Below are 23633 nucleotides of genomic sequence, written 5' to 3'. Positions count from 1 at the left end.
GGTGTAAACTGTAAAATTTCTAATAAGTTATGGAGAAAATTAGAAATAGGACCCTACCTTTTGACTCTATTATGAATAAAATCCAACCCTCTCTTTCCGTTAACTATAGACTGAGTCCTTCACTTTGTTGTAATGGAAGAACTACGACGCCGCGTCGAATAAAAAATAGAGTAGAATGAATATTTGGTTTTAAGATGATCTTTAAATAGTAAAAAGCTTTATCTGTGATATAAACAAATTCAGGGTGTTCTTTGTAAACAACATCTTGTGGTTTGTAAACTTCTCCGCACGGAAAGAAGGAAGGATACATAAGAAGGTTAAAATCCCAAATATTTGCAAATAAAACCACAAATTCCCTTCTCCCTCTTAACATTCCCTCCCATCTCCTCCTCCTCCTTCTCCTCCTCCTCCTCCTCCTCCTCCTCCCCCCCCTCTCTGCTCCGAGCCCCGATCTGCACGCCTCCGCCTCTTGAAACCCTAATTGTTCCCCGGGAGAAACCCTAATCGCGATCCCGTACTCTTCTCTCTCTCCTCTGGGTTAGGTGATGGAAGGCGGCGCTGCGGCGTACAATTCTCGCACCGCGGAGGAGGTCTTCCGCGATTTCCGAGGCCGGCGAGCCGGCATGATCAAGGCTCTCACCAACGGTAACTCTCGCCTCCTACTCCTCCTCCTCTGACCTCGTGTCTCGAGTTCGATTACTTAGGAGTTTGTTGGTTTTGGCTCGGAATTGATGTGTTTGCTTTCTTGTTCGTGTTGCAGATGTCGAGAAATTCTACCAGCTTTGTGATCCCGGTGAGTTTGGGCTGATCTCTTTCTTTTGGATCGCTCGATTTTTAATCTATGTGCTTGTCGTTCGATTAGTTGGTACAGGTTGTTATGTTGTAGATTTAGTGCGAGGAGTTTTGTTTCTCAGCGATTTCTTTAGGCCCATTACTGTTGCATTGTTATATAAGAGTGATAACTTAGTTGGGGTAGAAAGTTTCTGTTCTGATGGTCTTTCTGTAATGATATTGTGTATTGTGTATTGCAGAGAACCACTATGTTTACTCCTTTTATCTTTCCGATAGTACATGAAATTAATGATTTTTTAATTTATCATGGCTCAAAAGCTTGTTCCTGCAATACTCAATACTTGTTTGCTGGTCATTTATTAGGAGATAATCTGTAGTTTATTCTATTATAGTAACTGCATGTGACAGGATTTGAGATGGATATAACCTAAATCTGATTACTGATTCACACGATTGTTTTACTTTAAATATACAGGTAGACTATTTATATACATTTTACCTTAGGGCTTTAAAGCAAAACATATTAGTTTTGCAGAACTAAGATTATATGATATGCTTGATATCTACCTAAAGAATCACACTGAAATGCCAAAATAGATACATTTCTTGGGAAAGTACTCAGTATATGAGAATTAACTAATGAATTTGAATTCCAGACATTTAAGATGCTGATTGAATTAATATCCTAACTAATTACTTCATATGTGAGAAATATAAAATGATATAGAGAAGCAGATATTCAGATGCTTATCCACAGTTCTGTATAATCTATATATTCATATACAGCTCAGCATATGGATGTTTTTTTTTTTGGTCTCAAACCATATGTATTCTGGATCCATGAAATCCTTGTGTCTTATCGACTTCTTCTGGATATGGAAGTGAGTGGGAACAAATACTATTTTGATCTGTTTTCATCACTATACTTGGTAAGATCAATTTCTATCGTTGTTGGTGGAACTGTAAAGCATGGGAAGTTCTTGCTAAGAAACTTAAAACTTTATAGGGATATCCATCATGGTTAATTAGGAACAGATTTTGCTCCATAATTTATCATGTTTTTTTTTTCTTTTCCTGCAGAGAAGGAGAACTTGTGTCTTTATGGACTTCCTAATGAGACTTGGGAGGTAAACTTGCCAGCTGAGGAAGTACCTCCGGAGCTTCCTGAACCAGCATTGGGCATCAATTTTGCTAGGGATGGAATGGATGAGAAGGATTGGTTGGCACTTGTTGCTGTTCACAGTGATGCATGGTTATTGGCTGTTGCATTCTACTTCGCAGCACGTTTTGGATTTGATAAAGAGGCCAGGTATTACATTTTCTTTTAATTGGAGCTATTTTCAATTATCTTGTATTTTATGCCTTGACTCTCTCTCTCTCTCCCCCCTTTCTAGTTAATGATTTGCCTATTTTAGCAGTTAGACATTAACGTCGACCATTTTACGACAATCAGAATGAAATAAGAGTATATCAAAATGATATTTCTCTTGGCTTTGTTCCTTTCTGCTGTCCAGCAAATTATTCTCTGGATTGGGATCTTACTCCACAAGGATTAGTGATCTTAATGTTTCAACTTCCAAGTTGTTACTTATTTGGATTCAGTATCACATGTACATCCCATTTAAGCTGCTGAATATCAGAATCTATTCACTTCACTGATATTACTTGATGGGTGGCTTTATTTATTGCATTTTTTACTCTCTTGGTCTGACATTGATGCTTAACTCATAGGCTATAGCCAGTTAGCAGCACAATGTATTTGCATGACTTCACAGTGATTTTCAAATAAGTGGACATCCATTTATAGATATTATATCTTAGTTTCTTCTAGGTTTTGAAAAATGATGGTTTCATGATACCATCCGATCATGTAGATACCTTGCCTTTAGTGAATTGTGACATGTCTTACACCCACATGTTATTTTGAGATCCCATTTGTATTTTGTCCGCTTAGTGTTAGATCATAACTGAACTTCTTTTTTCTTCTCTCTCCCCTCCCCTGTTAGGTTTGCATTATTCTCTCTTTTTGTCCAAACTTGATGCTTTTATTGAGGGGAAAAAAAATCGATGCCTATTATCTTATGGCGCTGGGATGTCAACCTATGGCTTCCAGTTAGTTAATTTGAAATCTCTTTTTTTTTTGTGGGAAATTTGTATTCAGCATCCTGCTATTTTATTTATTTGTGGTTTACATCTTGTATTTTCAATATTTGCAAATTGAGCCTTATATTTTACCAAATATTTGCAAAAAACACTATGCTACAAGATCTATTAATTGAATTTAACCAAACTCTAATGTTATGTTAACTACGCTGTGAAGATTACCAAAATACTCTCATCCTACCTTAAATATCTTATCCAAATTCCTTTAAAAAAGATATCTTACTCAACCTAACTTACCTAAAACAAGATAAAATGATATATTTCGGGTGGAGGAGAAGAGAGGTCGGAGGAGAAGAGGAGGTGGAAGAGAAAGGGGGTTGGAGGATAAGAACTCGCTTTCATTTTTTACTGGATCTAATTTGTTCCCTCTTGCTTTGAGATTTTGGCGAAGGAAGAAGATGAAATCTTATTAATCATTATGCCCTAAAAGAAAGGAGGAAGATAGGGGCATTTTAGGTATTTAAAAAGAATAGTTTATAGTGGGCGAAATGTTCCTTTTTTATATGCTATCAACCAAAATAGTGTTATTGTTAACCTAACCTAATCAAGGATATTTTCCAGCAAAGGTTTGGTAAAAATGTAAGGTTTGATTTGCAAATATTGAAAATGTAGGATGTAAATTAAAAAATAAGTAAAAGAGCTAGGGCGTAAAACGCAATTTCTTTTTTCCTCTCTAATCTCCAACATTTTGTATGGTATTGTTTGGTGAAGCATTACTCTTCGTTTATTAAGTAAGATAATGACAATAAGGTTTAGTTACATTTACACCCCTTACATTATGACCTATATCACATTTGCACATTACAACTTAAAGAATAAAACCATATAATTTGTCTCTTACACTATTTAAAATGTCACACTACGCCCTTCTATAAGGGTGGAGATTTTTAATAGAAGGGTGGAAATTTTTAATTCAGGAGGCAGATTTTATGCTTTTTTTTAGGATTGCCATGTGATACCAAGTCATAGTTCAGGCAAGGAAAATATACTTGCACCTAACAATAGTTCACTATGATCAATTGTATCACTAAAGAAGCAAGGAGGTAAATGAGTGACCAAACTGATACAAGGTGCCATCAAATTTCTAACTTCTGTTATTACATTTGTGGGCGTATTGGAACAAGATTTGAAACCAATTAAATGAAGTTTTGTGATAGGAATAGAGGTCTAATTATTCCACTTCAGTCTACATATCAAAGAAGATGTCTGGCCGCGGGAGGAGAAGATTCGTCAGAACAAACGAATCCTTAGTGGGACATTCGAACGCTAGTGCCCAAGAGCAAAAAGGCCACTAGAATGTTTGAATGACCTTCTTGATTTTTGAACGCCAGTTCGATTTGCCTGGAAAATCTTTGATGCGTTTGAACACCCTCCAATCTGTTCGAATGCACGACGAACACTAAGTTGATTTATTTCAGAGTTTGATTAGGGTTTGACGTGTTTTCTTTCCTTAAGTGACTAGTCTGATTGAGAGATTATGCATATATAGTTTTATGTGAGTTAGGGCAAGCAATAAAAAATATTTTCCTCTTATCTCCTCTCTCAAGTCTAGCTAAGGCGCTAGAGTTTGTCTTCTTTATTTTCACCATTATTCTGCTATGGTATTGCTTGATAGGGTTCTGTTGATTCGGAACCTATCAATTGGTATCAGAGCTTATGTGGTCGGTTGACGGAACCTTGTTCTTTAAGTAGCCACAAGGGTTGGACGGATGTCAAAGACATGGGCAACATTGGTTGAGGACCGTCTCGACGTGTTGGAGTTGACTCTTCATCAGCAGGCTAGGAAGAAGTTGGAGCTTGAGGAGGCCATGCAAATAATGAATACAAACATGGAGGAGATGAAGGAACAGATGCTTCGTATCACGGAGGTGTTGGCTTGGATGGAAAGGAGATCAACAACCGCTTTGACGAGGGGAATTAAGAAAGGCCATATTGGGCGAGTTCAGCCTGGAATCACTCGTTTGGACTTTTCGAAGTTCTCGGGTGAAGACCTTATAGGTTGGTTATTCAAGATGGAGCAATTTTTCACCACCAAGGGATGCAACTAGTGGAAAGGTTTGGTTTGCCACATTCCGCTCACATGTTGAGGTCTTGCAATGGTTCTTAATGGTTTCTAAAAATGAACTTGATGATAGATTGGTCAAAGCTTACTTGAGGATTAACATTGACGTTTGGACCATCAGAATATGATAATTTTTATGAAGCTTTGAAGAAGCTGCAACAAATGGGGACCCTCAGATTATTAGAACGACTTTGAGAAATTGGCTTTGAGAGTCTATAGATGGCAAGAGTTGGGACTGTTGGGTTGCTTCATTAGAGGGCTATGAGAGGAGATAAACCTGGAAGTGAACCTTTCAAGCCTCAAGCGATAGTTCATGCTATGGACTTAGCACGAATGCATAAGGATCGACAGTTTGAGACGATAGGAAAGAAGTATTGGTTGCAAAGGGATGTAGGGACGGTCCTTTAGATAGGACAAGTGAACTCACTACGACAAAGGATGAGTCATAAAACAATGACATTCTTGATGATGAAGATGGAGATGAATTCATTCAGGTCGCCAATAGCCAAGCAAAATCTATGGGATTCGGGTCTGGTGGTTTGGATGTTACTTAGTGCCGCCAATAGATGGGAGGAATTGCCATTAAAGGATGCTACTTGGGAAGATTTTGAGGAGCTAAAGTTGTGGGTTCTACATTTGAATTTTGAGGACAAGGTTCATTTTCAAGGGAAGGAGATTGATAGGAATGGATGTCTAATTACTCCATTTTAGTCTACATATCAAAAGAGACAATGTCTAGCCACGGGAGAAGATTTGTCAAAACGGACGAATCCTGAGTCGATCGTTTGAACAGACTTCCTAGCGTTTGAATGCTAGTGCTCGAGAGAAAAAAAAGAAGCATTCGAATGGCCTTCCGAATGTTCAAAGGCCAGTCTAATTTGCTTGGAAATTTTTTTGATGCATTTGAACGCCTATAGGACTTTAAGTTGATTTATTTCAGAGTTTGATTAGAGTTTGACTTCTTTTCCTTCCTTAACTGACCGGTCTGATTGAAAGACTATATATATGTTGTTTTATGTGAGTTAGGGCAAGCAATAAAAAATATTTTCTTCTCTTATCTCTTCTCTCTCAAGTCTAGCTAGGGGGCTAGAGTTTGTCTTCTTTATTTTCACCATTATTCTGCTGTGGTATGCTTGATAGGGTTCCATCGGGTAGGAACCTATCATTTTGTAACATTTTCAAAATTGATTACATCTTGGTCTCAAAATTCAAGTTGCCAAGAATTGATAGTTTACACATATATTTAAATTTGATTCCTGAGAGAATAGGAAGTGTCAACAGAACATATGTTCTAGAATTGGAGCAAATGAGCTACGAGTCTTTTCTATGTAGTTCAAAGGCAGGAAATTCTATTTTATGGAAGAGAGCCTATTGATTGATGTAGTTGAATAGATCTCTTTATTTGTATGACTTAGATGCCTCTCATTTCTCAAAAAAGTGATACGATTGATGGGATTTGGTATGATAATTATAATATTGATGAGATTGCTATTCAAATATTTCTTTTTAGAACATATTGATTTGTCCCCATAAGAGGGACTGTCACCCAATAGCATGTTCCCACCAGAAGCAGAACCTCATATTTCTTCCAGAGAATCTCCTAATACTAGAAAGAGATTCCTTAACAAGAAAGAATTCAGTTTAAATGTAGGTCTTTTCTAACTCTGTAACTCACTAGAGGCTCGGAAAATGAAGAGAAAATGTATATGAACGATATATCCAGCAACAAGAAGGAAAAGGATTGAATAGAGGAACTTTTGAGCATTTGTTGATCTCAGATATGTCCATATCAATGGAACAGGTGGCTAGCTTGGTGAATTCATATGGTTAATTGGATGGGTTTCTTTAACATAGGCATTTGTTGGGATCCTGGTGATTTTAAATCATATGATCTGTGGCAATTTGTTTGTTGGCTTTCCTGTTTAAACCTATGTTCTTGTTGTTACCCAAATTGATCCATGCTGGTGGCTCCTATTGATACCCATGTGACTCTTCATTTTATTTGGCCTAAAAACAGTTCTGATTTGTCATCGAGTTGTTGAATAATATAAGATTAAAAGTTTTAAGGTGCAAGAGGTGTGTAGATTAGATTAAGATTAAATATGATAACAAATGGATAAATTTCTATTGCATAATTTAAATTCTTCGATACCTAAGACCTTAACAACAGTAAAATGATGGGGTAAGTGGAGGAAAATAAAATGTAGATGACACTACGACTAGTATGCTATTGTGCTCTTCTACGGAGCAAAATGGAAGAGAAAGTGATGGAAAATGGATGAAGGAAGAACTTTTGGCTTTTCCTTCCATCCAAAATAAACTGTGGAACTTCCTAAGCCACCAGGACTAATCTAACTTTCTTTGGAGCAGTTATTCTTTTTTTTTCCTATCTGATCCAATTAGGAATCTATTTAAAGTTGGTTATAAATAATATAAGCCCATGGTGGATGCTTAGGGGCCTTTTGGGAAATAAGATATTAGATTGAGGCTCAGTAGGATACAAATACAATCGCTTTTTGAACAGAATATGCTTTCTATCCTATTCACTCAGAGTTTACCATATTGATCGTTAGGAATCTCATTGATTTATTACTCTACTTTTTCAATTTTATGAAGATAATATAAAGTGCCAATCTTTGTTCCTCTCTTTATAAACTGCTTTTTTTTCATAGTTATTCCTGAATCAGACACTCTTACAGCCACACTAACCTGCAAGTTGACTTTGTTGAACACCATATAGAAAGACACTTGAAATTTGACAAGCTAGATGCCAAGGAATTTTGAGTTTTTATAAATCCATTATATAATAACAGTAGGATCTTATATTTTAAACCTACTATTAGGACATTAACCAATTCAAATTGTTTCTTGGGGGCAAATTTGAAAAGAAAAATAATAAGTGCTTGATTTTTTTTTTTTTTTGGTGGAAATGTGTGAATCCTTCTTTTGTTTCATTTAAATTATGGAAGTTTTTTGACGTTCCACTACCATTTTAGTAGCTGACACTTGGAGGGAAATCAAGAGAATAATAGATTTCACTTTATGTTTATTGTGGCCCTCCTCATCATGAAAATGTGACATTCTAATAACTGGATGTCACAATTCCTTCAGCATATAAGAAATACTCCTTAGATATATTTGTGATGACATGATGTGATTTTTTCTTGACTTTGTTAGGTTATCCTTCTAAGACCTATTAAGATGGGGTCATTTAGGCTATAGTTGTAGCTCAATGGTGAGTCCCACTAACTTATGGTAGAGGTTATAGGTTCAATTTCACCTATGAATGTTGGTGTTGATATTTAGTGATTTTCTACTGGAGCCAAATATGTGAATTGGGCCCATTGTGACCCCTTTCTTGAAATGGAGATGTCTAGTTCTTTGTCTAGTATATTCATGATCTATCACAAAAATTAAAAAGATAAAAAAGAATACTTTCAGTGTAAGTATAGATTTTACATGGGAACATCTTTTTTCTAAAATCTTTCATGTGTCAAAAGTGGTCCAAACTAGACCTTGGGAACTATTTATAAGTTTGAAAAGTGGATAGTTCCTTACATGGATGTTTGTTATAATAGGCACAATAAAATTGGTGAATGAATAATGTTTATAATAGTGAGATCATGATCGAGAAAATTTTGGTTTAGCTATTTGATTGGAATATTAACCAATGGAGACGAAGGACAACCACTCTATGTTCATAAGGTAGTACATGCATAGTTGATAAGTTGCAATAGTTACTTGCACAACTTCATGAAGTGCTGCACTGTGGAATAGACAATGACCTAATAAAGAAAAGATACTAGTTTGGTTGCTTTCTAGGGTCAATATTTATTATTGGAAGACTATGTAGAATATGATGTAAAAGTTGTTCATTAATATTTATGTAAGAATGGTCTGTCCTTACAACCAACCTTTCACATTTAATGCTCTTTGAGTTAATTTCCATTTAGTTAACCTTAATCTTAAAGTGACCAGTCAGAAAGATTTTCCAATGGACCTTCTTATCTTAACAGTGAGCAAGTTATTTAAAATTTTCATTGCTAACTGGTTTAAACTGCATGAAAATATTTCAACATGGCTTGTGATGCTTATCCACATGGAAATATATCAATCTCTACTATCTGTACTATCATTTCATAATAGATAGTAATTTAGGTCTTCATTTTTGTATGTGCTATATGTTGCAAGATTATTCAAAGCTCTTATTTGTTCGCAAAATATGCATTGTTTAACTTGCCCATTAGATAATGCTAGATAAACTAGGTACCCCTTGTAGCAAGATTTCCAGGATTAGAATTGGTATCGATCGCATGGAAAAACGATACATATTGACTGTATCGGCCGCTCGTATTAGATCAGAAATTTTTTAAATATTTATAAAAATTCTCTATCATCTAATAATCTATCTTCTACTCCTCTATAGAGGCAACGAGTCTTCTTCATCAAAAACAAGATTTAAATTAATTAGCTATTCAATTTTTTGCCTTATTAAATTTCTCCTTCAATCTTATATTATAATGGTAGAAAACTAATTTTTACAATCTTTCTATTGTCAATCAATTAGGTGTAAGAGAAAGTTGTCTAATTTTTTTTCATATTGTGATCAAGACACGGTTTAACTTAAAATTTTCTTTACTATTGGTGTCAAATCTGGTGTCTTTTTCTATTGATATATAGATTACTATTCAGCTGGAGTGTTATGAGATATAGCTATAATAACTTTAGCAATACTAAATTGCCTAGCTCTCCATCTATCTTTCCATCTGAAATCTGAAATATGTTGTTGCATACATTTAATAAGAAATTAATTATAGTGAGTTAAATTTTGAAACAAATAATAATGAAATTATTTAATTGAATTATAATTCACTTTTTTATTGCAAAAGATTTGTTAATGAATGTTGGACTCAAGCCTACTGATTATCTTCTTAACTCTTAACAAGACTTCAAAATCATTATTGATATTTTAGATAATTAAAATATTAGATTAAGAAAATATCATGTAGAAATTTTAAAATTAAATTTTGTAATAATTCAAAATTTTAAATATTCATAAATAAAAGTAAATTAGTAAATTAGAAGCATGCCTATTAGCAACATGTATATCTCTATGTAATTGTTTGTTCCATCTAGAATTAATTATCTTCTATCACTTTTTATAACTTTGCATCATATTTTTTTGATTTATTTTTTTACTATATCCATTGCCTCATATAAGAAATCCATCTCAGACTTATTATCACTATTTATAAGTTGTAATACTTTGACAATAGGCTTAAATATTGCTGTGGCATTGTAATATCATCCCAAAATGTATTTCTAAGAGTCATATTCTTCAAAGTTTTATTTTTAGGTTTTATATTCTTAATTTTTATGACTATGTCATATAAATATTCAAATAATATCATTCTTGTAGCACATGATATTATCCAATGCAAAAAAAATGAGTGACAAATCTAGTGACGTCGAGTCTGATGATCTTTCTACTACCAGTCATCTACCTAAGTAAATTAAGAACCTAATTATAATTGTATACAAAATTTGTCAACCTCTGACCTTCATGTATAACTATATCAATTTTAGGCTCATTTATACCACCTCATCCATTATCTAACAAATATCATCTGCATTTTTGAAATGAGCAGTAGTATCCATAGACTTTAGAAATATTGTTTTCATGCCCGAGTACATCAAAAAATTAATTATTTTTCTTCTGTTTTGTGTACTCCATCCATTATACATCAATGTATAACCAAATTCATTCAATACGGTTTAAATGTCTCAATGGAAGTATAAAACTTATCTATTTCTGAATTAAGGTATTTAGTAGTAATATCATTTGAACTAGGAAGCAAAACACTAGGCCCTACTAATTATATAGCATCCATCATAGTGTGATAATAAGGACTATCAGTTACATTGAAAGAAATATGGTTAAAAAAAAATTTAGAGATAACCCTATCGATATGATTTTTTGCATTTTTAATTTTTTTAAGAGTTGTATTGATAGAAGTTTGTGTATGACCTCTTTTTTTTCTGAAGGTATGCATCTATTGGTCTAATATTTTTAGACTCTGTTGTAACACCAGGAGTTCGATGGGTAGAACTGTTATCTTTTTATCCCTATATTCTCTTTCTCCATGTATATGAACTGATATAGATCTCTGAAAGTTACCATCAATGCTTCTTCTCATCTCTTCCTTTTTTATATATATATATTTGTTCTTTTTCATTGCCCTCTTTATTTGTCTCTCCTCATTATCTTTCCCACTCTGCTCACTATTATCATCATCATCAATGCGTACAAGATTATATAAATTGTTTATTTTTATTTTTGCCAATTAGAGCCAACATCTTTTTTCTAACTTTCACAACCATCGAAGTGCAAGCTGCTACATTTATTTACCTTGTAGCTAATTGTTCTTTTAAACGGCTGATACCATCACTCATTTCATTCCCACACCAGTTACATTTAAAACATTTTTTATCTTGTCCAATAGTGTTGCACTATTGCCACTCGATGTCAATATCATGCGACTTCTCTTTTGGAGCCTTTTTAATTACTATAATTATGTACGTAAATATAAATAAAAATAAAATAATTTAGAATTTAAGAAAATAAAACTCTCTTAATTTTTTTTTCTCTATTATCCCCTGCTCTCTCCCTCTTCCCCCTGTCTCTCTTAGCAGCAGGTGCAGCTCTTCGCTGCAGGAAGAGAAAGAGAGAGAATGAAAAGAATTAAAAACTGAAGAAGAAATAAAAAGTTAACTGACCCAGGGTCATCGGATCATGGTCGGAGAGGTGAGATTTTAAAAAGAAGAGAAAAAAAGAAAGAGAGAGAAAAAAAGAGAGAAAGAGAGAAAGAGAAGCAGGTGGGGGATATCAATAATTGATATCCCGCTGGGAGATCTGACCCATCCCCCCCAAAACGGGCCGGGTAATGGCCAAAATGGCAAATATCCTAGCCGAAATTGGAAACCATGCCTTGTAGTGCATTAGTCAGAACTTCTTTTCTTTTTATAGGAATACTGCTGCTTTTACTTAACCTGTGTATTTGTTGATTGTCAACGCTAGCTGTAAACTGTTTAACTGTGACAATATTTTAAGAAGTTATTTTGAACAGGGAATAGGTATCGACATTCACGATTCTCTTCTTTAATATTTGAAATAGAGCAGTCATGCTGACATACATATTTTTGATAATTTCTTAAAGGTCTTAAGAAGATAGTTATGGACCATGACATTCTTTTCCCTACTTCAGATCTTTTTTGGCTTCATAAACCTCTACTCAAATTCCATCTCATTACGATCATAGAGCTTTTGTTGTTGACAGCTCCCAACGAATTGCTCACTTTGATGATTCGCTAAATGTATGAATGAAGACAGCTTCACGTCAGTAGATGCCGTGCTGCCTTTCTCATTTTTTGTGCTTACCTGCATGCATGCTTGCTTCATGTATGTATTATACTTATGTATGCTTCTATACATTTTACCCATTGTAAGACCATCATTTAACTTATAACCTCTTTCGTAATTTTATGCGCTCAGTATTCAGACCTATCCAGTCAGGTTTTCTCCAGTCACGAACAACATGGATATATATATAATAAGGATGTCATAGGATTTGTTTTTTCCTGCCCCTGTTCGTTGTACTACATTTATTCCTTGGAGGAAGACATTATTAGGTTGACTCTCCTAATATTTGTCATGTACCAGTGCCTATATGCTTCGTATGAGTTTAATGAGTTGTTTCTTGAGCATTTCATTTTGATTGACATCGCTCAAGTGTTATTCCAATACCAGCCTTTATTTGCTTTATCAGTAGCTTTGAATCTGGTTACAAGCTACCTTGTTATTTTACTCTTTGAGAAAAGTTGGTTCTTGATTTGACACCTTGAAGATGTTCAGTTCTTTAAGGTTTCCATTGGTCCCGCTATGATCTCCAGCATAAAGAGGTTGAGCAGAGGACTTGACATTTTTGTCTATTTTCCAGGAGGTGCATATTTGTATGGAATAGTCTAAGATTGTATTCTCTATTGTATTTTATACCAGTTGGATCATGTACACACTTTCTTCCTCTAATGATGGCATAGCAATTATCCTTGCTCTCAAGGATTTACTGCTGCTCAGAAGTCACAGTGCCGGGTGATACATCTCTCATTCTCTTGCCAATCTGTTGATAGCAAGAGAAGCAATACAAACCTGAAAAGAGTTAATTGGAGGAGATGGATTGGATGAGGAAAGATGAACTACCTTTGGACACCATCGTTGCCTATCATCCCAGTAGTGTTTGGGAATAGAGAGAACTAGGAAGCTGATGACTGGTAGAGCCAAATAGGCGAACTGATCCTTAGTGGATCAAGAATTAAGTTTATGATCCACTAGCTGATCGAGAATTTAAATTAACAATTTCTCGATCCACTAGCTGATTGAGAATTTAAATTAACAATCCACTAATAATTGAGAGGACGGTCAATTGAGAGCTTATTTGCTATTCATTAAGGGTTGATAATTTATTCACGATCTGCTAGTCAGGCAGATAGTGAATCTACTACCTTCTAAGAAACGAGTCATCATCTTCTTTGTGTCTTAGTAGGCAGTGGTTGGGCGGCTTCCCTTTGTCATGCTATCTTTTGCTCCTGTCTTGGATGTGAAAGGTGACTACCAGAGGTATGCCTTCCCTTTCAAACAACCAAAGAGGTTACGTGTAACTTGCTCCAGTCAGGTATGGGACCTATTAGAAAGGCTTTGTCTGATTAAAGGTCACGAAGGATTGTCCAAGAAGCAGCCCATGATTAGTAGTTATCCATGAACATGGGATTAAGCTTCAAAATTGAGGAGAAAAAGGGCATTTTTCAGTAAAGTCAGCTGGGACTTGCTTATCAACTTAGGGTACGAGAGACTGGTCTTGTAGCGAAGCTGCAATGGAATGAAAAGATATTCGTGGACCAAAAAGCTTAAAAGGCAGTCCCTCAATTTAAATTGAAGGAAAGCAGTTTACAATGTTCGAAAGTATTCCTGCAGTATGCTGGAGGCTAAGTTTTATGCGTAGGGAAATTTCTTGAGGACCTATAAGTTTATTCTGAAGCATTTTAACTTGACAAAGTAGAGATTTACTTTAAATCTCTAAGGTGTATATATGATATATGGATCTAGTCTATTGACAGATTATAGTAAACCTTATTAGGAAAGGTCCTCAAACCTGAGCTGCAAAGCAAAGTTATTAGTTAAAATGCTTGTAATATTTGTAATGCTTTTAGTTTTGCAAAATTGATTATTTTTTAATTCCAACATATCTAAAATTTCTCAATGTTAATGATGTGCATTGGTGGCTTGCATATATTTACTTTTGGTTGTGCGATTTTAGGGTTCACTTTGACCATGCAATATATAGAACTAGATGAATATACTGCTATTTAATTAGCACAGTGCAGCTTAGACAGGAGTTAAGCTAAGACATCTGTGTTATTATTTTTTTTAATAAATTTTCGTACATTATGAGGTAGTGGAAGTTGTTGGACCTTACTGTAGTGTCAGCATGTGAATAATTTGCCAGATCTACAACCTTACTGTAGGTGGGTGGGAAGTTTGATTTTTTACTCCAATTTCATTGGAGAACTGACAATTGGTGATGCCTCTTTGACCTTTTTTCTGCAAATTATGTTACATTTATTTGAAAATGCTCTCATCTGTACCTTTTTATCTTTGAAGTTCTCTATCACTGTTATAGAAATTCTGTGTAAAGGTTACTGGCCTGTACTTTGTTATATTGAGGATGAACTGTTGGATACAATTGTTTTAATACACTGTTCTTATATAGCGCTTGACCTGCAGCATTGTGAAGTATAAACTATATGAACATTTCAATTTGTTCCCTAATGCTTGACTTACAAAATTCCTCTAAAAGCTAGTATGTATAACTGTCTGCATACAGGATGAGGTTGTTCAACATGATCAACAATCTCCCAACGATATATGAGGTTGTGACTGGAGCTGCAAAGAAGCAAACCAAGGAGAAGACCCCTCACAATAGCAGCAAGAGCAACAAATCCGGGTCTAAGACGGTAAATATGGATACCTTACATAAGATCTCTTGTTTTTTCTTTCTTAATATTTAGTCTGCCTTCTTTTTTTTCGTTCCAACTTCTTAGCAGCCAAGACAGGAAAATACAAAGGCCTCAAAGATGGCGCCCCCTAAAGATGATGAAGAAAGTGGAGAAGAGGAGGATGAAGAAGATGAAGAGGAACATGGCAACACGCTCTGTGGAGCATGCGGCAGTGCTCATGATGATTTTTGGATATGTTGTGATGTCTGTGAGCGATGGTTCCATGGAAAGTGCGTCCGGATTACACCTGCAAAAGCTGAGCATATTAAACAGTACAAATGCCCGGATTGCAGCACCAACAAGAGGGCTAGGGCATAAGTACTTTATGTCTCTTATGTAGAATATGTGTTCCATAACACCAAGAAGAACATCTCTGGATCATCAGATGTGCGAAGATATGGATCAACTGTTAAGTTTCTATTTTCTAGAATCATTTACTTGTCTCTACTTTAAGATTATTCATCTTTCTAATCTCATTCCTGCTATTTTTGGCAGACATTTAGACATTGTTGGAAGTAAATCCAAACTAGGTATTAGTGATTGATGAAAAAGTCTTTAGAAGTTTGAATAGGGTAGTCTATTTTCTCATTTGCTTGTTTATGATAAGTTACACCAGTTTATTAGGTAATCTCCTCTTCATGTTTGCTTATTAATATTGGATGATTTCCACTTAACCTTTGTTGGAAGGAAATCTTTGCCTGAATTACTAACAGCTTTCATGTTTTAACTGCTGTGTTTACTATTTGGTTATGTTATTTTTCATAACTAATTGCCAGTTAGACTAGCAACAAATTCTGTTCTTCTCTCAACTTTCTGCCTTAATTTGTTACTTTTCTTTTAAAGATTCTACAGACTTAAAAGACTTGCTTGAGCTCACCATTTCTCTTCTATTTCAAGTATAAATATCACGCATGCATACGGAGGAGTACGTATAGAACTACACTCTATTCCATAGTCTATCAGCTTGAAAATTTCTGACCTGGGGAATCGTTAAATTGGTTGACGGAATCTTCTCTTTTGGGATAAAAATTTTAAACTGGTTTAGCGTTGACTTCAGGGGTATGAGACTTTGGGAACAGTTCGGCTCTTAATTAATTATCTGCAGTTTTTAGGTATAAAAAGTAGAACAAGAAGAAGATACTGAAATAAGAACGCTTCTTATCATAAAAACTAATCAACTCTTTTAAATCTACGGTCATACTAGGGGCAAATTTATACGAAGAGATTTGAATGTGAAGAAGATTAATGGCACACTATAATTTCCAGATAGATTAGTTCAAAGCCAAAGGCAATATAGGCATAATTATATTTAAAAAAAAGATCCCTGATTTATTCGACGCAAGGCTGCTGAAGGGAAACATCATACTACAATATATGGTCAACTCTGTAAGCAAAGATCGAAAGTTTATAAACGTACATAACGGGATTAATATGTCAATTTTTAGAAGGGAAATTTACATAATTTTCATTGAAAACTTTCAAAATATCATAATTAATACTACCACGTCCTTCAAAATATTTAAATTCAAAAAGTCATCTTACCTTCGTGTAAATTATTTAAAATAGTGTAAAAACTATCCAATATTTTATCTAAGACAAAAAATCGTTAATAAATATATTTACACTCTAATTCAAGAAAGAAAAATATATTCTAGTTAATTATTTTTTTTTATCATTCAAGAGTCTTAAAACTAAATATAAGCTGGACAAAAAGTCAACCACCAAATAATTTTCTCCACAATAATTATTTGGAATTGAATTTAATCCTACAATACCTCCTCGGTTGTAGAGAAGGGCACCTACGAATTCTACCGGAGTTGATTGGTATTTTAACTATTTACACATGTATATTAATTTTAACAATAATCTATTAGGAATATTTCATTAAAAACCAACCATAATAACAATTTTGAAAAGTCAATTTTAGTGGCAATTATGATATTTTAAAGAATGTAACAAAAATTAAGATATCTCAGAAAGATTTCAGTGGCAATTATGTAAAAAGTCCTTCGCAGAATGGTCAACAAGACTAACTGTTACATTGTCTTAGCTCCACCTATGGAGCAATTATCTTCGTGACAGTTATCCTTATAAATAATGTTGTAAACAATATTCAATGCAAAGATACAGAAAGAATAGGTAATCAATTGCAAACTTTGAGCCAGGCGATGTGGGTGGCTCTAGTAACTGTTAATGTATCAAAAGGATATAACCAACTCTGATGCACTATCCAAGTAAATCATAAGACTGCAAGTCTCTTCTGCTGATCCTTTTCTTATGGCATCCATGACATCTGCAATAGTACTTCTCTCGAATAGGGGTCTCGGAGGTGGTTCTTTTCAGTCACAAAAATAAGAATCATCGTCCTGTCTTTGCTCGTTTCATTGCGGTCGTGTTGAAAGGAGATGCACTGGGGCTCAATTGAGGGCTTTCTTCTCTTAAGGTGCCATTTAGTATGGCTAGTTCTCTCAATTGTTGCTTCTTGTAGTAGTCCATGGACTCATCCTGAAACAATGACAGCAAAGTTGTGAAATAAGTAGTATAGACTGTTGAGAATATATATATATATATATATATATATATATATATACACACACATACAAGCACACTAGTAATAAGTAGAGAGATTTTCTGTTATGTACCACTGGTTTTAGAAGATCCTCCAATATCACCACAGCTTGGTTTAAGCGGGCATCAATTATATCTGCTGGAAATTCGGCCTCCACGAGCACATGTAATGGCTCATTTAGGTGCTCATATCCAGGTTTATCTCTTAGTTTCTCTTCCTGAAGAAGAGCAATAATCACTTCAAGATAGGTTCTCAACAGTTAACGCAAAACAAAGAACAATTTAAAATCTCTATATGTTGTTTGCGACTATATATATCAGAGCAAGTATATCACAAAATATACGTAGTATAGTATCAAATTATCAATTGTGTAGAGCAGAGTGAATGAAGATGGAAAGACAGAACACCTAAAATATCAGTGGGTATGCACAAAAAGCATGATAACAAATGGATACTGAAATGAACAATTTGAGTCATGTTAGAGGCTATTAATAAGGAACTTTTGGTAAAAAAAAAAATAAATATAAAGAATTCTCTTAGAAGAAAACTTTAGCAAACAGGACTGAAATCTTCTCTGGAAAGAACATCACCTAATGGAAAAGAAAGAGGTGTCAATCATGAAGGGAAAAATTGACTCAAACTATTAGTTTGTTCTTGATAAGAGAACAGTATATACTAATTGTTCAATTACAGGAATGACCATAAAAGAACAATAGAATATATTGGAATGTAACAGCTTTTGCAGTTGGCCATTATCACAGAAGGCAACAAGAGTTGGAGGTTGAAGAATATTGGAGGATAGTCAAGCTACATTGCAGAAAATGTGCTGGCGCAACTCCTTTTATTCACAAAATTAAAGGGAAAAATATTGACAGAAAGAAACATCCAAGCATTTATAAGCATTGAATTTCCAAGAGATCTTTGCTTAATTTGGTCTACAAGTATGAAAATCATACTGGAATTAATTAGTTGAGTGCTTGACTGTTCAATTGCATAACTAATATGATGGTCAAACTTACAGAAATGATGAAAATTTATGTAGTGACCCAACCAAGCACCTAAAACCTCCAGCATAGTTACTGCAACTCAATGTGCCAGAAAATGGATACTCACTGACAATGGCTGGTAAATATCAAAAACAATGAACAGAAAAATGATCCATATAGCTAAGACAAAATTGTTGGAACAGTGCCTTGCTTCTTGATGTCAGTGTTTGACTAGGAATTGGCAGGAACACATACAGCTAATAGAAGCAATTCAATTAATTCTTGATTCTGACAAAGCATAAAACAAAGTGTCGATGTGCATAATTTTGTTCCGTCAATAACAAGATATTAGAGATGGCCCTATCATTTTTAGGAAAATAAGAAGAGATGGCAAGTTTGACAGCTTCATAGGTATAGATCAAATGAGGCAGGACAGATGCATGCAGATGGAACCTGCTCAAGCTCTAAATCTCCTGCTCAGACTCGTCACATACCCAAATGAACAAAGCTGAGACCCTGAAGCCAACTCCAGTCTAGCTGCCAATCTCATGTTCTTGTATTTGAGGCTTTAAGCAAGGATTTATCATAGACTTCAAACTCTATTTCTTGAGCTGAACTTGTTTATGAGCCTTATATAAAGCTTAAAATAGGGATTTTTTTTGTTTTTTAGTTTTTTTTTTGCAGCTAAAAAGCAGCCTTTACCAATGCTGAAGAAGCTCCATTGATTCCCTGTCCTACAGTAGCCTATCAGTAAAAAGACTACAGCTGACCATTATGTGGAGAGAGTGACAGTATAAACATTTCATGAAAAGAGCTTCCCAGTTTACAATAGATTAAAAATAAAAAAATGCCAATTTCCTAGTAATTTTCCTGTCCATTTTTTTCTAACTGAATTGATAGATATGTAATAATATGACCAACTAGACTAGAAAAGTGCATGTCATCTATTTATTGGCAGTCTACGATTTTCATATTTCATGATAACAAGTATAAAGAGTCAAATTTGTCTTCAGAAAATGCCACACATTTGTGCCAATAAACCATCAGATTCTTGGGTGAAAAAGAGGGCATGGATCAATAGTTTTTTCTAAAGTAGATTTAGCTTAGATTTAATAAAAAATCCCAAGAAGCAGATAATAAAAACTTTAGAGTGATACAATTAGTAGAGAAATAAGCAAACATTGAAGTGACAAAATTATGACATGCAATAACTGATAACACTACATTACATTACCTGTGAAGAATCTTTCACTGAACCTCGTCCACGTATATAAACTCTACACTGTGATGTAGCTTCGACCCTTTTCAAGGAGTTTCCTCTTGGTCCCAACAAGCGACCAACAAAGTTGTACTAACCATAAGAACAAGAGAAGGTTAGGCTCTTGGTTCCCCATTTCACAAAGAGCCATATAGAAGTTAAAGTTCTCATACATTAGGAAATTTATCCACAGGAACATCTAATCTCACAACTTTCTTAACAGTAGGGCTATTAACAACTCCAGGAGCTCCATTCCAACTCATCGGTGATGCTTGAAGAACCGCAGTGCGTTGAAGATATCCATTTCCCTGAAAGTTAGCCATTAGAACACTGTTTAGGCATTAACAACAATACAAAAAAATTTAAACAATAAATCCAGAATTTTCAAGTAGATCTTTTAGTTGAATGTTCCATTTACTCTGGACAAACAGGTGGGAGTATATCTGTTAATTGTACAATGTTAAAAAAGCTAAAACAATATGAAAATTTGGCTTCATATTTTGCACTGTATCTTTCTTTAGAAACTACATATCCATATCATATCATCTTTACCTGTTTGTTTGAACCAGGCATTACTTAGGGAGTAAGATCAGTATTACTACTGCTCATCACATAACTAAGAATATAACTATTGTCATCTTCCAATCACTATTGTAAGTTGCTACTTGTCCTTGTTCCTGGCTTTAAAAACCGTACTCCAGAGTGAAAGAGCTTGTTTCATGTACATACTTACACACACACACAAATCTATATTAGATAGATATATATAAAGATCTAGACAACTGTCACTGCCATGAAAGGACAGTTTTTCCTCTAGTATAACATGAATGACAACGGCTTTAGCTTACTGTTATAGTTGTTGCTGCTCTTGAAATGTCGTTTCGAAATATTTTTCACAAAAACAATGATATAGGTGTAAAGCTTTTCAAGAAGATAGATGTATAATTCATCTATAACATTACAGTATCAACAATTTTTCGAAAAGCTACATCAGCTCTTAATTCACAAACTTAAGTTTATAATGTGAACTTCTTAGCTAAGAAGTGGGGGCTAAGACAGGAACCATTAATATAATTTCCAAATTTCCAACATCATCTAGCTTCACATTGTAAAAGCTCATCTTTCATCCACTTTAAGAAGACAGGACATAGTGGCCAGAATCTTCCTGAACAAAGAAGGGAAGGAAAGCAAGATCAGATCAAGCAGTTTTTTTTTCAATTTATACCATCAGAAATAAAAGCTGTAACCTCCAAAGGATACCAGAAACCACACACTATATCTATAAGAGAGAACTGGATAAGGTCCAAAAATGTGTTTGTTTTGTTACAATTGATGTTTCTCTTTTCCTTTACTGGGGAGCAGAACAGAGGGAATTAAAAGATAAAAATTTACCTATATAAAACAAAATCAATTATTTCCACAAAAATAAGGATACAGGAAATTGCAATACCTCTGTTTGCATCCGTGACCATCCCTCCAGATCCACTGGTCCACCATTTGAAGGGTGGGTGCCTAATCTTAGTGGACTGTTATGCTCAATTCTCTCAGAATCAAGAAAACTTTGGTTCAGAGTCGAAGAAGATGCCCGTAAAATTTCTGCATTTGATTTAGATATTTCAATATGTAAGGTATAGAAGGATTTAAACTGCACGCTGATATAAGTAATATCTATGTTCCTGTAAAACATTAAGACCGGTATCTTAATGTTTCTGTAAAACATTAGGACTGGTACTTTACTGCTCCCAGAAATGATACCAGCATAGACATGAAAAAAATATTCATGCACTAACTGGTTACAAATAAACAGCGACATCTACCAAATCTTACCTTCTAATCTATGGATGACGTTACTTTCTTCACATAATTTTCTTTCTCAAACTATTTAGCAGCTTTTACTTATTTTACTCACTTATCTACGAAAACTTTAATTGTTTGATGTAAGTATCTAATTATTATTGATATCCTTAAGTCAGCTTCTGCTTGGAGACGATTGAGTGGTTAGTGATTATATCTTCACAAAATAAGATGTCTAGCTATGTAAATTTGATAACTTCTAAAGCCCCATTTAGGCTCACAACAAATCGGTGGCACCAGCTATCTCTTGAGTGCATTAGCTCTACTACCCACTGTGTAACTGATCTGCCGGGCTTTCTGCACCATTGGTTTCAACAAACAGACTAGTGATTTAGAACTAACCAGAAAGACCATGTACATCTCTCTCTATCTTAAGAAAAGTAACTAATGGCCACAATGTGTTGTTTAGACAGGAAGGCCAGAATAAATCAACATAAAGGGAAACCATTTTATTCCCAGGTTTAAACATTCAGCAAGAGATGCATAGCCGACATAGACAAATACTTCCAATTGTGAATAGACTAAAAACTATAGAAGCTCTAAGAGAAATTTATGAAAGAAATCTGCAAAATGGCAATTGCATAAATGTGATAAATTCACAAGTTATCATGAAGAAACCAGAAAGGAAGTAAAATCTAACACCTAGCAGAGAAAAGAAAAGCACCTTGATTTAAAAGCCTGCTGCATAATGGCAAAACTGGTGCAAAGGGTGCCAATCTCTGCCTCTCAGTTAGCAGCTCAGCTATATATCTGTTAGCAGAAAAATCAAAACCTCTACTATTAGATATGGACAACTACAATTGTCAATAACAGAAAAGGCAAGATGCTCAAAAGCTGCGTAATTCGAAGTCTATAGAGCAATTAGACATATATTCATTGTTTGCTAGTCTTTTTTCTGAACATACATGCTTTGACCACAAAGAAGAATGTCAAGGAAGGAACCAATTGGGATAGTAAATGGAATACGGATCGAGTTAACTCTTACATAGCCATTCAAATCATCAACTGATGCAGAAATTGTATATAAAAATTTAACAATAATAATCAATTAATGAATGGTGATTTAACAAGCACCTAATACATACATCGGTAAATCCCCAACCACATATATAGTTTCCCAGGTAAAAGGATGGTGATTTGATAGCAACTGGCACTGATTAAGTACTTCTACTGGTCAATCATTGGGATACATATAAGCAAGAGCAACCCACAGTCAACCAAAACCTAAGAGAATTCATCAGTTAGTATTATTCATAGCATCCATGAAACTGTGACAAGAACCAATGTGAAGCACAAGTGCACAACTAAATGATTAAGCTAAAGACAAGCAAAAAAGCAAGAATGTCCAATTGGATTTAACACCAGAAGTTACAAAAGATCCAACCGGATTCTCAAAGAGGGGCAGACCTCTCTCTCTCTGATGGGGCAGGTGACCTCATGGAATGATGGGGAGATGAATGAACTCCTGAAGGAGAGTACTGGAAGTAAGTGGGGGTTTGGATTCTTTCATCCATGGCCTATGACTACCTTCTAGATTGAAAAGAACCAAGAAAGCAAGAAGATTGAGGCGGAAAGGATAGTTGGGTCTGTCAATGATCAGAGAACCAGGCTGTGCGGAGGCTGGCAGCTCTTCCTCTCCCTCTGGCCACCTAGAGAGAGAGAGAGAAGATAGAGAGAGAAAGCCAAAAAGGGGCTTTGGATCCTCTTTCCTCCTAGAGTTTATATCTAATTCAGATGATATGAGCTCTCTCTCCAGAAGATCTTGCCTTTGTTTAAAGATTAATGGAATCTTTCTCTCTGTTTGGGGCCTTTGACTTTAGTGTCTGTCTGCCTTGAAAA

The 23633-nt window shown here is 34.8% G+C and overlaps 2 protein-coding genes across 3 annotated transcripts; one reads left to right on the top strand and one right to left on the bottom strand.

The window, feature by feature from the left end:
- The first annotated feature begins 337 nt into the window (after positions 1-337).
- On the top strand, positions 338-15755 carry LOC140772686 (PHD finger protein ALFIN-LIKE 5-like). 2 transcript variants are annotated; one of them, XM_073114873.1, is made up of 5 exons: positions 338-645; positions 761-793; positions 1873-2101; positions 14956-15085; positions 15176-15755. In XM_073114873.1, the coding sequence occupies exons 1-5, from the start codon at positions 546-548 to the stop codon at positions 15443-15445; spliced, it is 762 nt and encodes a 253-aa protein (XP_072970974.1). In that variant the 5' UTR covers positions 338-545; the 3' UTR covers positions 15446-15755. The 2 variants fall into 2 exon arrangements, with proteins under 2 accessions (XP_072970974.1, XP_072970973.1); XM_073114872.1 differs by having other exon boundaries at positions 339-645; positions 15173-15755.
- Positions 15756-17108: 1353 nt separating this feature from the next.
- On the bottom strand, positions 17109-23566 carry LOC140772516 (KH domain-containing protein At1g09660/At1g09670-like). The gene is made up of 7 exons (XM_073114625.1): positions 23202-23566; positions 22459-22544; positions 21391-21536; positions 20114-20248; positions 19917-20033; positions 17770-17913; positions 17109-17632 (listed from the first exon to the last, which is right to left on the bottom strand). The coding sequence occupies exons 1-7, from the start codon at positions 23306-23308 to the stop codon at positions 17486-17488; spliced, it is 882 nt and encodes a 293-aa protein (XP_072970726.1). The 5' UTR covers positions 23309-23566; the 3' UTR covers positions 17109-17485.
- Between the last annotated feature and the right edge of the window lie 67 nt (positions 23567-23633).

This window comes from Typha angustifolia, chromosome 12, assembly GCF_048772165.1.
Source record: "Typha angustifolia cultivar Huaian chromosome 12, ASM4877216v1, whole genome shotgun sequence".
Lineage (NCBI taxonomy): Eukaryota > Viridiplantae > Streptophyta > Magnoliopsida > Poales > Typhaceae > Typha > Typha angustifolia.
Note: the sequence above shows the minus strand (reverse complement) of the source record. Positions and strands in the feature narration are given on the sequence as shown.